The sequence below is a fragment of the Lissotriton helveticus genome, chromosome 10 (assembly GCF_964261635.1).
Source record: "Lissotriton helveticus chromosome 10, aLisHel1.1, whole genome shotgun sequence".
Lineage (NCBI taxonomy): Eukaryota > Metazoa > Chordata > Amphibia > Caudata > Salamandridae > Lissotriton > Lissotriton helveticus.
In genome coordinates this window covers 350819476-350834385 of record NC_136071.1, presented here as the reverse complement: position 1 = coordinate 350834385, position 14910 = coordinate 350819476, and the positions used below count along the sequence as shown (strand labels likewise).

General features: G+C 41.9%; 1 protein-coding gene across 1 annotated transcript in view; it reads left to right on the top strand.

Annotated features, from left to right (window-relative positions):
- The window catches only part of NBEAL2 (neurobeachin like 2), a 682983-nt gene that overhangs the window by 578827 nt on the left and 89246 nt on the right, over positions 1 to 14910 (top strand). The window contains exons 38-42 of the mRNA XM_078662556.1: positions 99 to 206; positions 4129 to 4224; positions 10723 to 10847; positions 11117 to 11257; positions 12386 to 12516. Coding sequence (XP_078518682.1) covers positions 99 to 206; positions 4129 to 4224; positions 10723 to 10847; positions 11117 to 11257; positions 12386 to 12516 — 601 coding nt within the window. The remainder of the gene's footprint in view (positions 1 to 98; positions 207 to 4128; positions 4225 to 10722; positions 10848 to 11116; positions 11258 to 12385; positions 12517 to 14910) is intronic.

Sequence of the window (14910 nt, the reverse complement as noted above, 5' to 3'; positions counted from 1 at the left end):
AGGTGTCTGGTCGGAAGTGCTATATAAAAACAGGGTTTTAGTATTATCAGGCATCACATTCTAAGTGTTAATATTGTTTCTCTTTGGTATCTTTAAAGGTTAGAAACAAAGTCTACTCCAGGATCCTTGGTCTTCAGCCACAGAATCAGTTTTATTTTGGGAGCCGGTCTCCACAGGAGCTGCTGAAAGCATCGGGTCTTACACAGGTATTGCTCTTTGCTCATCTTTTTTCAAGAAGTTGTGAGGGATCCTACTGTAGTTGCCATACCACCCATTGGATCGATTCATGAATTTTGTAAATCTCACATATCTATCTTTGCTTTACACCCAGAGCCACAGAGTTGGCTGATTTGTATATATCTTTAATACATTCAGGGGTTATGGGGTAATACAAGTCAGGTGTGTGATCTGGGTGGAGTCCCAAGCAGATATTTATGCTGCTAAAAGGTTCTTCACTCTCACTAGTTTGCAGATTCTAGGACAGGAGACTGTAATTCATCAGAGAGTGAGATAATGTATACAGCTTAGTAGGACCCAGTGATTTACTGCTCTCTTGAAACACGGTTACCATATCAAAAGGAAAACACTAGCATAATATGGTTTTCCTTTTAACGGTTTATTTCATTGAATGAGTTTCTTAGGAGATTTGTACTGGCTGAAAGTTGTCAGCAAAACACTATATAAATGGCTCCACCTGTGTAGCGATGGGTTCCTGACTAACGTCCCTGGGAAATCCAGCCCCTCGAGTCTACAGCTCTCTTTCATTCCCACATTTGAATTGATCGAGAGATCGGATTGGAGCTGTGATCCTTCTTGCCCTCGCGCCCCCGCACAGCCAAAATTGAAATTGTGTCACCCTTCTTATACCTTTTAACCTAGGCCAATCCTTAGTCTCTGCTTCAAAGTTGTGGCTGAATTTAAGAGATGATATTTCTGAAAGGATTGCCCAAACTTAATACAATAAAATAGTTTTAAATTCACTTTACTTCTGTTCTGAGTGACTTACACAAATAAGAGGCATCTCTGTATTCATTGGAACCCGGGTAATATTAGTAGAGATGCATAAAGAGTGGGTACTATGGGTGCATTTAAAAACACACAGCCATTATATTGAATAGGAATACAATGCATTCTGCCATAAACTGACTAATCAAATGTGTACATGTGCACATTTAGTGAAAGAATTACTGCCCATAAGTAAGTAAATGATCAATGGCTACAAAGTTTTTAATACTATAATCAAAGAGGAAAGAATGAATCACTTTTGTCAATGTGCCAGAGCCTCAGGAAAGTTGTATCGGAGACCCTCAACCACACTTTCACAGCATGTAGTGTATGTTTTATCTCCGCTCATGTGGTTTGGTGGATAGTGTCATCATCGGATCTGTCCCTTGAGTACTCCATTCTCCTAGTGACCCACTGTCCTCCACCAGGAGGGAGACTGTCTTAATTGGAATATATGATGATACAACGAATTCCGTTGCAACGCATGCCTTTACCACGCATGCGTTACAACGGAATTCGTTTAGCACGCATAAACCTTTCACCGACTATTTGCGTGGTGACGTCATACGTCGTGAAGAGAAAACGGCATTTTTTTACCGATTTCTCTTAATTGACTCTGATGCCGACGTGACTTAAGGTGAGTTGTTTTATTTGGGGGGGGAGACCCCCCCAAGCCCCCCCCTTTTTTTTTTTTTACTTTTACCACATATGCCTTTACTACAAACATCGTAGTAAAGGCATGCGTGGTAAAGGCATTAGTTGTAACCACGCATGCGTTGTACTGCATGCGTGGTTAAAGATTTCGGGGAAACGGCTTCGTTGTAAAAGCCGTTTCCCCTTAATTGCAACTGTAGGTGGGATCCCATTTCCTGTTTGCAACGGTTTATTTGACCAAGAGTAGGATAAGGTTAAAAGAGACAGCAGTGTTGAAGTGGATTAGTTATTGGTCCACAACACCTTGTGGTTTGGGCGACATGTTTCGGCTGGGAAGTGCTCTTATCGGTCTTGTAGCCTTTATCTGGATTGGTATGGGAGAGGGCTAAAGTTTAGACACTCTGGGGCAGATTACGATGTTGGTTAGAAAGCCTCTGACTGCTATTCAAAAGCTTTCTGACGGTGGTCGGAGGCTTTCCGACCGACCAGGTCGGTGTGATGTCCGACCCCCCGATTACAATGGTGGCGCTCGGAACTTAAACTTCCCGGTCATTCCGACCAGCTCTCGGAGTCTTCCAGCTGGTCAGAAATGCATCGTAAACCCCTATGGACGGTGTTTTCTCAGTCGGGATTATGATGCTGGTTTCCAACAGTCTTTCTGTGCTAGCCTTTCCAACATGGAAAGGCTGTCGGAAAGCAACTTTGGGGGCCCCCAATTTGGCTGGTGCTAAAGGCCTTCCTCTCCTTTATCGTGGGTCGGGTTGTCCTGATCTTGCCGTGCAACATGACTGCAATGTGGTATGTGAACAGCAAAGGGGATTATGGTCTCTCCACCTTTACCTGGAATTGTTGAGTTTGTGGTCTGCGATACACACAAAGGGATCTGGCTAACTGCCAATTACCTAGCCTGGTCTCTGAATATCAGAGCTGACAACCTGAGCCAGCATTACCTTGCTGGTGACAAATTACATCTGCTGCCAGGGCATCTTCCACAGTCCCTTATTGTCATGCGCTTTCTTAAGGGCCTGACAACACTTTTTCCTCCCAATCTCTTTGTGGTTACATAATGGCACTTGAATTTTGTTCTTACCTTTTTGATTGGGACTCATTTGAGCTTCTTCACTGCTGTACTCTTCACATGTTAACCCTCAAAACTGTGTTCTTGTGTAAGTAGGGTCAGTGAGTAACAAACCCTTGGCTGCCATCCTCCTTTCACTATCTTCTTTCCAGACAAGCTTGTGTTGTAAACCCAGGGTGCTTTCCTCCCTAAGGTGATCACTCCTTTTCACCTTGCCCAATCCATCATTCTCCCAACTTTCTACCCTCCACCTCATCCCACAAAAGAGGAGGAGTGGTTGCATCACTTGGATTCTAGACAGACGGTGAACTACTATCTGGACCGCACCAAGGAATAGTGGTCACACTACCAGCTCTGTGTTGGCTATTGTAGTGCCGAAAAGGGTAAGGCAGTTAGGGAGACAACTATCTCGCTGAATCATCCTTGGCATTAAGACCTACTCTGCATTAGCCAAAATGGAGCCTCCTGAGGGATCCATGCCTATTTCACTAGGGCTAAATCAACAACGTCTGCTCTTGCTTGAGGTGTCCTGATTGCAGAAATCTGAAAAGAGGCAACATGGACGTCCTTGCAACCTTTGCTAAGCACTACTGCTTGAATATGGAGGTGCACAGGATTGAACACTTTGCCAGATCTGTCTTTCACAAGATTTCCTAGTTTAATCATTTATTAATGCTCCACCTAGTCTGGATATGGCTATGAAATCTGTTCTATAGGTGAGAAATCTGCAGTTAGAAGTATCTTCAGAAGAAAAAGTTACTTACTTGCTGTAACACTCTTTCTGGTGAATATTCTATAGATATGCAGATTCCTCACCAACCTACCAGCCTCTCCATTTGATTGAAGGTTCATAGAGAAGGTTAATAAGATCCCATCTTGCCTTTTCTCTGTACTGTAATCCTTCATTTATGTCAACCTGCCCTCTCATCTCGAAGGCTTATGGAGGGAAACAGAGCACCTGCCCCAGTGCATGGATGTCTTGCTCTTACCATCTTAAACAATCACTTCAGGTGCCAACTGAGACCAGCGCCCTTCTATCAGTGACCTCATTGCTTTGAACTTTCCAGATCCAGTCAGATGCCTGGAGATTGTTTTACAAGTGAAAAATCTGTAGGTAGATGAAGTATCTAACAGAAAGAGCATTACCACAGGTAAGTAACTCTTTCATATTGTCCTTCATTTTAATTGGTGAACATTTTTAAATGAACACAAAGGAACCATTGCTTGTGTTTCTGTTTTATCTGAGACAGCAGACTATTGCTAAAATCGACCCTCCCTGACCTTTATCATTGTCCTTGCTGACAAGGCCCAACCTTATTAAGAATCTGAGTGATGCATGCCCCTTTCAGCAGCTCAATCCGTTTCACTGTCAAATCATTCTTCTCTTCCAGAAATGGGTCTGGAGGGAGATCTCGAACTTTGAATATCTGATGCAGCTGAACACCATTGCAGGCAGGACCTACAATGACCTCTCTCAGTACCCCGTGGTAAGATGATGAATTAATTCTGTCTCCATGTATGTCTTTGTCTTACATTTATTTGCCAGTCCTTTAAAAGGTATTTGAAAGCATTAAGTTGGAGAGGCGAGCAGATTTTCTGGTGTGATGGGAAGGGCAGCATAAGCATTTCCCTAACCTTTTGACAGAGAGGGATTTTTCCTTTTGGCCAATCAGAAGATATATTTAATACCTCTGAACAGAGAGTTGGGCTGGGTCGTGTTTAGAATCCATCATAAGTCATGTACAGGTGATATGTTTGTAGTCTGGCCCACTTGAGATGTAATGGACTCCGCCTCCGCCAAGGTGGCATTGTAGAGGCTCTTCCTGCCACATTGATCTTGAATTTGAATTTGTAAAGCACATAAAACCAATAAGGCATTAAAGCTCTATAACCAGCAAAAGCAAATGGGGAAGGTAAGTAGAAGCAACTATGGTTACGAAAAAAGGCAAGTTTTCACGTGCCTGCGAAACCAGGAGTAAGAATTACAGCTAACAATATCTGCACAGAGAGTATTCCATTACCTGGTCGCTGCTACCGAAAAGGCACGCTCACCCCATTTCTTCTTCCTGAAATGGGGAACAATCACTTTCCTCTGATCTGCCAATCTCAACTGCCGGTTCGGAAGATACCAGGGGAAGGGGGTTCATGGATCACAAGAGTCCTGCTTGCTGAGGGCTTTATAAACCTGGCACATGTCTTTAAAAATCAGCCACTTCCTCACTGGAAGCCAATGCAGTGTACGCAGTCCCTCCCTCACCGAAAGATGTATAGGAATGCCCGACATCAGCCGCACAGCCGCATTTTGGATAGCCTGAAGTTTATTCAGCGAGTATTGGTTGGCGCTGAGGTACAAGGAGTTACAGTAGTCCAGGTGAGATGTTATGAGCGCAAAGAACATTGACACGCTTAGCTCCTTGGGAAGAAACAGAAGAATCTTATTCAAGCTCTTGAGAGTTCAGAAACAAGAGCTCACTGTCCTATTGACATGAGAGTAAAAATGTCAAAGTGTTATTAAAGATCAACCCCAGATTTTTAGCAGAGACCTCCGGAACAGGTAGCGGAATTGCATGTCTCATGCCACCAACGGGCAGTTCAAACCGAGTTCTCTGACCCGAAGACCAAAATCTCGGTCTTCTCGGCCTTCATTTTAAGTGAATTCTCTCGTATCCAGATGCTAACTTCAACCTTTTAAGACATGAACTTGTCCACTACTTCTGTCTAGTCACTAGATATAGAGGCAATAATTTGGGTATCGTCTTCATAGGACAACACCTGAAAAACAAAGGAGCATACACGTTTTGCCTAAGGGGCCAAGTGAAGGAAAAATAAGGTGGGACTGAGGGAGGACCCTTGAAGGACTCCACAGGGAAGCTGGGATGGTTAAGCCCTGAAGTCCCCGCAGCTCACTGTTTGGGTCTTGTTCACCAAAAAGGAGTCTAAAAGATTTAAAGCATCTACACCACCGTTCGTGCCTATGGCCTTTCCGTTGGAGGTCTTTCAATCTCTCTGCGAACCATGGGGTGAAGCTTTCCTCCTCCCCTTGGGTTTGCTAATAATAGGAACTACCCCAACAATAGCTGACAGCACCCATTAATTCAAATCCTCTGCTTTTTTTCTAGACTGCTACGTCCTTTTGCCTGCATATTATTATGAGCTTCCATCAGTGTAGGAAAGTAGGATCTGCTTCTCATGGTTACCCCTACTTTTTGCTTCATGTGATACTGTTTTTGACTAGTCTGATGGGGATCCTGCTAATCAGGACCCCAGTCTATCTGCTTTCTCCCTAAACTGTTATGTCATGTACTTAGATACACTCCAGATTGGATACTGGGGTGCCCTTGTCCGTCCCTAGTATACGATACTCATGTACCCAGGGCATAGGTACCACAGAGGCCTCCCATGGGCTGAGGCATGTATTATGCCACCCATGAGAGGCCATGCAAAATGGAACTACAGGCCTGCCATTGCACACTGTGTAAGATGGTGCAAGCACCACTTATTTTAGATATAGAGTTCCAATATCTAAGGGTCACTACACTTAGAACCAAGCACCCTTCCTTCATGATTGTCAAGGCCTGCTCTAGGGGTGACATAGGTTTTAAGTGAGAGGGTGCCACTGCATGAGCAGGACACCCCGGAAGCCTATGGAGTCCATTCTCCAGGGTTGTTAGTGCTGCAGCCATTTATGACTTAGAGTTGGTCATCACGCGGTCCCATATTGCCACTCTATATAACGTCTGAAAGTAACCTTTTCGTGTTTTGTGTCAAACATTGTGGAATCATACCCCCAAACCCGTAACCTGTGTGTGAGGTATGATTCCATCCCTCAGAAACAAGCTTTGTGAGGTCCCTGGTATTCCCGGTACCAGCCTTCTAGTCCTGGGCAGCCCAAAATGGTTTCTGCAGACCAGAGACACATTTCTGCCCTCCTGCTGCTGAGCCGAGCTTCAGCAGGGGAAGGCAGAACAATAGGCATCCTGTCACAGGGAGGTGTGACCACCTCCCAGACAGGATATAGTGTATTAGGCCTGGGTGGGTGCGCTTGCTAGCGACCGAAAGCCTGCATGAGGGGCACATTTGGTGTCCCTGTGCATGGTCCAGTTCAAACCAGTCCTGGGAGCCGTTGGCTCCTGCTCTGGTGAGAAACTGGACAAAGGACATGGAAGTTACCTCCCCACTCTCCAGAACTTCCCCTGGGAGGGTCCCCTGACTCTGTCCAACGTTCTCCCGGGGGTACAAAAGGGCTTACCTGGCTGTAGGACCGTAGATTCAACTTAGACAAGATTGTGAACCAGAAACCACTGAACTTCGACTGTTTGGACACGCTGGACTTTCCTGGACTTCGTTTGGGCCTGACTTCGTCCCCCTCTCAGTTCGAAGCATTGTTTGTGCCCATGCACCTCACAGGCTCTGTGCAGGACCCGTGGAGCATCAAGGACAGCTGAAGATATCTCACTTGGAGTGAAGGAGTTACTCCCCTGCAACCGCAGGCACTACATCGTAATTAACCGGTCTGCTGCTCCTACGGACTCCGAATGCTCCAGCAACACAGGAGGTGGGTTTCCAAGTCCCTCGAGGTCCTAGCTGCCCTCTCACCAAGTTTGAGACCAGAATCCCTCGTGGGGGCTGCAATAACCGTACCCCTGTGCACCGTGTACTTTTACAAGTGCATATGCTTGTTGGCTTTCCCCGAACAAGTGCACTGGGCTCCGAGTAACCCCAACCTCTGGAACCATTTCCACCAAAAAACTCCAGCCTCCTCGCACTGAGTGCTCCGTGAGCTGTTGCTTTGTGAAACTGCTTGAGGTCCCCTTGCGACTCCTGTGCTTCCGGCCTGTGGGTCTTCTTGAGGGTCAACATTGTTTTTTTTCAGGCTCCCCTGGTTGCTCTAGGCCTGCCCTGACTCCCCTGTGTTTGGTGTGTCTCCTGGACCTTGCTTGTCCGAACTGTAACCTACTTTGATCTTCTGCATGGGTTGCCATTACAAAGGCTTGTTGGTGCTTCAACTGGACTGCGACCCCTCAGTACTTGACATCCTTTGTGGGACAGCTCTTATCCTGCTCCTGGTTGTCGTCAACGTCTCCTGGTTCTGGGGGCTGCAGAGTCAAGAACCTCCTCAACGCACATGAAGCACCCGACATCGGTGGGCATTTGTCTATCGAGCCCCTGGTCACTCGTGGATTCCAACGGACACTTTTCTTCCTTCCGGCAGTGGCTCTTCTTTGAAGTCCTCCATTGAGTTTGACTGCGGTTTCTGACACCACTTCAGCCTTATGCACCCTGCTTCCCTGGGATAGGTAACTGGTACTACGGTCTCCACGGGTGGGGTGGCTGTCCAACCTCCTAAGTTCCATGGGGATACTTTGAAGTCCACTTGGAGGGGTCCTTAAACTTTGAAACTTCAACAGGGACTCTCCCATAGAATTGTATTTAGCCCGTGGTTGTATTCTCAAACTGCACCCCTCCTCCGTAGGGTCCCTTCTTACTCACCTTGGGTGGTTCCTTGGGGTCCCAGCGAGTCTACATCCTCTAGACACTGTCTTGATGAGTTGTGGTTCTTATACCACTATTTAAGTATATGGTCTGGTCTCCCCCTGAAGCCTACTGTGTATTAGTGCTATTTACTATTATTTCTGTGCTACAGTATTGTGTGCTTTGTGAGTATCTTCGTGTAGAAGATACTGTGTCATATTTAGACTGTGTAATATTAATAAATACATGTTTCTATAACTACTGTGTGGTTCTCCTTTCATTTAACCAATACTGTAAGGTTGCATTCTGGTAAAAAGAGCTGCTTAACATTCCTTCAAGACTAAGCCTGAAGGCTGCTCTCCGCAGCTTCCACTTGGATAGCTATCTTTGACCTCTTAAATCTCCATGAGCATTGTTTGGACTGGTACAGGGTGACCACTTTAATTAGTGGACAGCATATACCAGGCCAACTTCTCACAATCAGTTCATGGCTGGAGGTTTTACGCCACCTTCTGTAGGTGGTGCATTTGCCCTGTCTAGTCTTTTCCAGAATTTCACTATGCACTTCAAACCCCACCAATTAGTGATTTGTCCAGCTTAGAGAAAGAATCTTTTAAAGGCAGGCCTGCATGGTTGGTATAAATACCATCCAACTTGTGTCCGGCAATGTGTGTTGAAGAGTTGACCTGTTGGTAAAAGCCAAAGCTGTTAATCAGGTCTGAGAGGGCCCTAGTGTCATTGCAGCCTTCTTCTGAATAAAAACTAAAATCACACATGCCTGAGTAAACTGTTAAGTTAAGATTGAAGGAGAATTCTCACAAATTGGGGAGAATTCACTCCAACCTTAAATAGTTGGGTAACCAGATTTAGACTACCAGGTTTGAGCACGCATTGTGTAGGTTATGTGTGGATGTTCGTAGGCGTTCCATTAAGTTCTAGTTCTCTGTAGACAGCTGATGAGTTAACCCACTGCCTCGTACACTTGGAGGGTTACCCATGATGGTAGCACCAATGCAGCCTTTCCAAACCATGCAAATGGTTTGAATACAGTACCAGTTCCTCAGAGCCGCTGTATCCACAGGAAGGAAAACATGCAGTGGAGACTCACTTGGATTCAGTCACTGGTCAGAGATATAGAAGTTGCAGGGGTACCAATGCAGGAGCGCACATGCTGATGCATGTGATTTTTTTTCCTGTGATATTATGGATGCTACAATAAACGTCTTTAAGGAGATATGATTACTGCACTGCAGTGAGGTGAGGTAAGAACTATTAAAAAAGGCTTTTTGGCATACAGCACTGCACAGAACCCCCAAATGAAATACATTGGCTTCTTTTAAATCCACAGACGTAACCGAAGCTCTCTTTTAGCCATTGTCTCCTTATATGTACCATTATTATGAGATGGTTAAGCTTAACATTTGGCAGACATTTTATTCTACAGCTCCTCCCTTGCACTCAGATGTTATGAATGTTTGCTCTAAGATGACTAGGCCAGTCAAATGAATTGTCCAGTGCCCAAACATTACCATTTGTTTAAGTAACAAAACTCACACTTGAATTGTTCTCCTTTTGACCAACAGAAATATATATTGGATTGATATTTACCTAAAATTATGCAGATTTGAGGATTAAACAGTTGATAAGGCCAACGCCTAGTTGCACTCCCCTTTGACACTTAATGGACCTAATGTTTCAAAATTATGCACATAGATAGGTAATATGGGAGGCACCAAAGCAGAGCTTTGTTATTAACATTAAGAAATATTCCAAAATTGATGGTACATTTCACGGATTGTAGACAATGCCAATGTGTTTTTTGATGAAATTACTTATCCAGGCCAAAATTGTTGTAAAAACAAAATACAGTATCAGTTATTGGTACAGACTGGCCAAACATTCAATAAAAAATATAATACAACAGCACTTAAACAAATCATCATGATCTTAAAGTTACATATCAAAATGACAAAAAGGAAAATAGTATCTGCTTTAATAAAAGATGTGTTTTGTTGTTTAATAAAGATAAGTACATATTTCTTAAAGCACCCATCAATAACTATTGCTTGAAAACCCTACAATTAGCGTGCTGTGCTATGTAATGAGAAAAGTGACATATGTCAGCTCACCACATTTCAACAAAGTATACAAATTACCTCAAACTATTTGGGAAATGTTTTAAGTATATCTGAAGAGATCCACTAACTTCTACCATAATCTCAGATTGGCTGTTAAAACGTTCTAATACATTATACTTTAAAACTGCAGGATATAAATTAATCCAGCAAACATAAATGGGTAAATGAACATTTCAAATATATACCTTGATTTGTTGTTGTGAAGTTAACGTAAACTCAAGATGCCATTTTAGAAAAACAGAAACAAAAAGACAGCGGTTTACACGTTTGCTGAGTAACATTTAAAAAAAGTTGCAGCCTTAAATATTCCCTCAACTTAAAGTTTAAAGTCAGTTGATACTATTTGACCAAATGTATTTCTTTATCTGCTTCTAGTTTCCCTGGATATTGCGGGACTATGTCTCGGAAACGCTGGATCTGAATAACCCGGAAGTGTTTCGGGATCTCTCTAAGCCAATTGGTGTTGTGAATGAGAGGCACGCGAAGGAAGTGAAGGAAAAGTGAGTTCTTTTTGTGGTGAATCTTAGATGAATGCCATAGGAAGGTGAGGCCCAGTTATTCATAAGTAAAATCTGGATGCTATTGAAAGAAGGCATTCCTTAGCTTAAGTTACGTGCACTTCTTTCAGAAGAGTGGTGGTATCAAACTGAACCCATGAAGTCATATGAGTAAATATTTTTCACATCAATCAACACACATTTGCCTTTATCACATTTTAATTTTCATAACTTTTGAATTCCAGTTTTCTCAACAATGTCTATTTTCTCAGGTATGAGAGTTTCGAGGACCCATCGGGCACTGTTGATAAATTCCACTATGGGACCCACTATTCCAACGCAGCTGGTGTGATGCACTATATGATCCGGGTGGAGCCTTTTACCACCCTCCACATACAGCTCCAGAGTGGAAGGTAAAGGACAGGGAAAGAAACAGGCAGACTGGATTTTTGTGATGAGCCCCAATGCCTTTGTTTTTACAGCAATGAATGATTAAATCGACACAGAAGAGAATAGTCACAACCCGCAGCCAAAGCATTGCATTTTGAACTAGCAATATTATTTGACACCACGCTGTAACCAAGACAGCACAATAGTGACATAAATGAACTCGAACAGCACCACTGCGCTCTTTACTCTCAGCAAATCTAAGTAACCTGTTGCTCTACTGTGACTAAATTACAATGACCAACCACCCCAATCTTGACAAAAACCATACTCAATCAAATCTTAGTAACATGGCAATAGCCAATTAAAAGCTAATCATCATGCTCCTGATGCTAAACAGCCACAAACTAACTATTATGCCTATAATATTTTCTAACTGGAACTGATCCTGTCTTTTGAAATTATGATACTAGTCCATAAAACCCAGCTAATCACAATAACCTGCTCCCACCAAGCATTACCAGTTATGACCAATGCAGACCGAGCCATCCCATCATTGCTGAAACCTTACATTTACACACTTCTCTTCAGAGTATTGTATTGTTCCTTATAGGTGTGTAGTTTGTGTACGTTTGTCTTTCTTCTTGTCATAGTGCTCGCTGAAGAAGTTGCTTGTGTGCTCAGATTAATGTAAGCAAAGTTCCAGCGCAAGGGGTAGGGTGTCCTGTTCTTGAACCTTACACTGCTACATCGGCTCTTTTTTTGAGCTGTTTCTGATTGTTACTGTTTTTGCCTTTAGAAACAAAATGCTAATTACTGTTCTTTCCATTACTGTTTTTAAATTCCGGTCCTTGTTGTTATCTTTACTTTGTAGTACAGGCATGTACAGCCTGTTGGCTTGGATATGAGATATATTGCTACAGATACAAAAAGAGGTGTCTTGGTGGAATTGCCAGCCTACTCACTCTTTTCTAAATTATTAATTATGTTGATGTTTTCTGTGGGACTGATAAATTGCCCCCTCTTTTTTCCACTATCTAATGTATCATAATGGGTTCTCAGTACTCCAGTGCATGAAATTGCTTAAGTGAAACAGAATAAGGCAGTCTCTTTTGTCTAATTTTTACTCTTCTTTTTACTGTTGATTATTTAAGGTTTGACTGCTCAGATCGCCAGTTTCACTCGGTCCCCGCTGCCTGGCAGGCCCGAATGGAGAACCCTGTGGATGTGAAAGAGTTAATCCCTGAATTTTTCTATTTTCCAGAGTTCTTGGAGAATGGAAATGGTAAAGGCCTCATCCGTTACGATCCACAGGATATTTTCCAGTATTTGTGCAGATAATCTGCTCTTCTGAGTTTAATTATGTGGGGTTAGAAGGAGGTGGGAAGAAGTTCAATATTTAACAATTTCAACCCATAGCTAACCAAATATACCATCCTAGGAGATTCTACAATAAAATCAAGAAAACATTTATGGTGGAAATTATAGAATCATTAGTACCACCATAGTGGTTGCATTGCATAATATACTACTTTATATGACCCCAAACCAGGCTCAAAACACAGGCTGGTTATGGCGGAAGGGTCTCAAATATTGAACTTGCCCCACACAACATTAGAGGATAAAAGTAGCCACCTGAAATTTAGAAGGACGATCAAACAATCTATATTCAGTGTTTTAAAAAACAATGATATGGCTGAAATAATCATGTTTGTAATTTTGCTAAAAGGGGTGGCTAAGGAGCATAAGGAAAATGCTACATGTTCCATTGTAGATGGGTGTAACAAGTATCCTTTACTATTCTCTGTTTTTCATTCAAACCAAATATTCCCCTATTCCTTATTCTGAGTGCAGTCCATACCAGTTGGTGGACATTGGCCCCTTTCACAAGAACATGTTTACTTCCTAAGCTCACACTTTGAACCAATTCAGTTTGCACAGTGTTCTAGAGAGAACAACTCACTTGCCTTTAAAACTGCGCTCTACAAGAAAACAAGCCCATAATAATTGCACACGCTTCAATTATAAAACGCTTGAAACACAGGCATATAAGTAGTTATAGTATTACTGTAAAAAAATCAACTTGAAGATTATGTAGAATGTATAATATTGTATCATGCACAGGTGTTGGTAGAAACAATGGATCTGGGTCAAAATTACCTGAGGTTTATATTCATACCATGGTATGAAATGGCACTTGGGGTTAAGGGGGCAGACAAGAAGCAAAATGTATATCAATAAGATGTGATAGGAAAATAAAAGTTGATCTAGAAAGCAGATCTAAATAAACTGCAGCATCACAGACACAATGATGCTGATGTTCTCAAACATACCATTTTGGCCTACCAAACACAAAAGCTTCATGTTGTTTATGGTCTGGTTCAGCTAGCAGATGGACTGATTCTTTGCTGTCAGTGATGCATATAACAATTGCAGAGTGGAGATCAAAGAAGTCAAAGGTAGAGATACAATTCACAAGAAAAAAATATACACTGTATATTTGAGTGGTAAATTCTAGATTTCCAAGTTGCAGCTCTAGCAGGATAAAACTTGACTGAGTACAGCTCAGACCAGACCAAACAAAGGACAGCAGTGTCTTTATAAGGATTCTGTTAAAGAAGACAGACAAGGACTTAACTTTGTAACATCGTGAGGCGAGAAAATGTAGAGATGAAACTAACATCTAGAGAGCTTATTCACAAAGGTAAATTTACACATGAGTATGTCTACGTATGCTCTTACACTATGTAGTTAATTTACTCTTTTGGTTATTTACCGTTTCCGAATGTAAAATTTACTACAAGTTGTAGACTGACATGTCTCCACCACTGAAAATAGGAGGTGGAGTAAAATGTACAAGTATAAAGTTACTACAAGTAATGTTTCGCATGTAGGCAGAGATCACCACCACTTGGTACAGAAGTCCCTACTGAAACATAGAGTGAAAACCTATAAAGTATAAAAGAACAAGTAAAACATTTTTATGGTAAAAATTATTGTAAATTCATTTTACCTACTTTAAATGTAGAACAAAAAAATTTAAACAACGCTGCAGCACTATTAGCTTGGGTTGGAATAAAATATTGAAATAATCTAAATCTGTTGTAATTCTTTTTTTTAGTTTCATTTAGAAAATTACACCTAATTAAAATGTTTATGCATATTTAATATGAATTAACAATCACAAAATGTTATATATATTGAAATTATTTCTATACATATAAAATATTTTAATAACTGTATTTATTCAAACATAAATGCAACTATTAAAAAATATGAGATAAGATTATTTATTGTATTGAAAATATAGGAGGGGTGAACATTTCCACCAGTAGGTTTCTGAATTGCATTTTGTAGTAAGTAACTTCAGTATAATACTACAGTATGTAATGCAGTTAGTGAATCAGGCCCTAACTGTATGAAGTGTGTGGATCAAGTTAGGAAAATTTGCATATTCCAGTGGAGAGTTGGCTCCAAATATTTAAGTGATACCACCTGAGGTTCGGCTGCACTGCCTCACAAAAATGTGCTATCAGCAAAATAATTTATAGATTTTTAGATGAATGTGGTACCTGAATTTCTTAGTTAGAATATTGTCTGTCATAAATATGGTGTTCTAAATATAATTTACATAAATATTTCCCCATTTAAGTTAGTAATAGAAAATCTACAACTGATG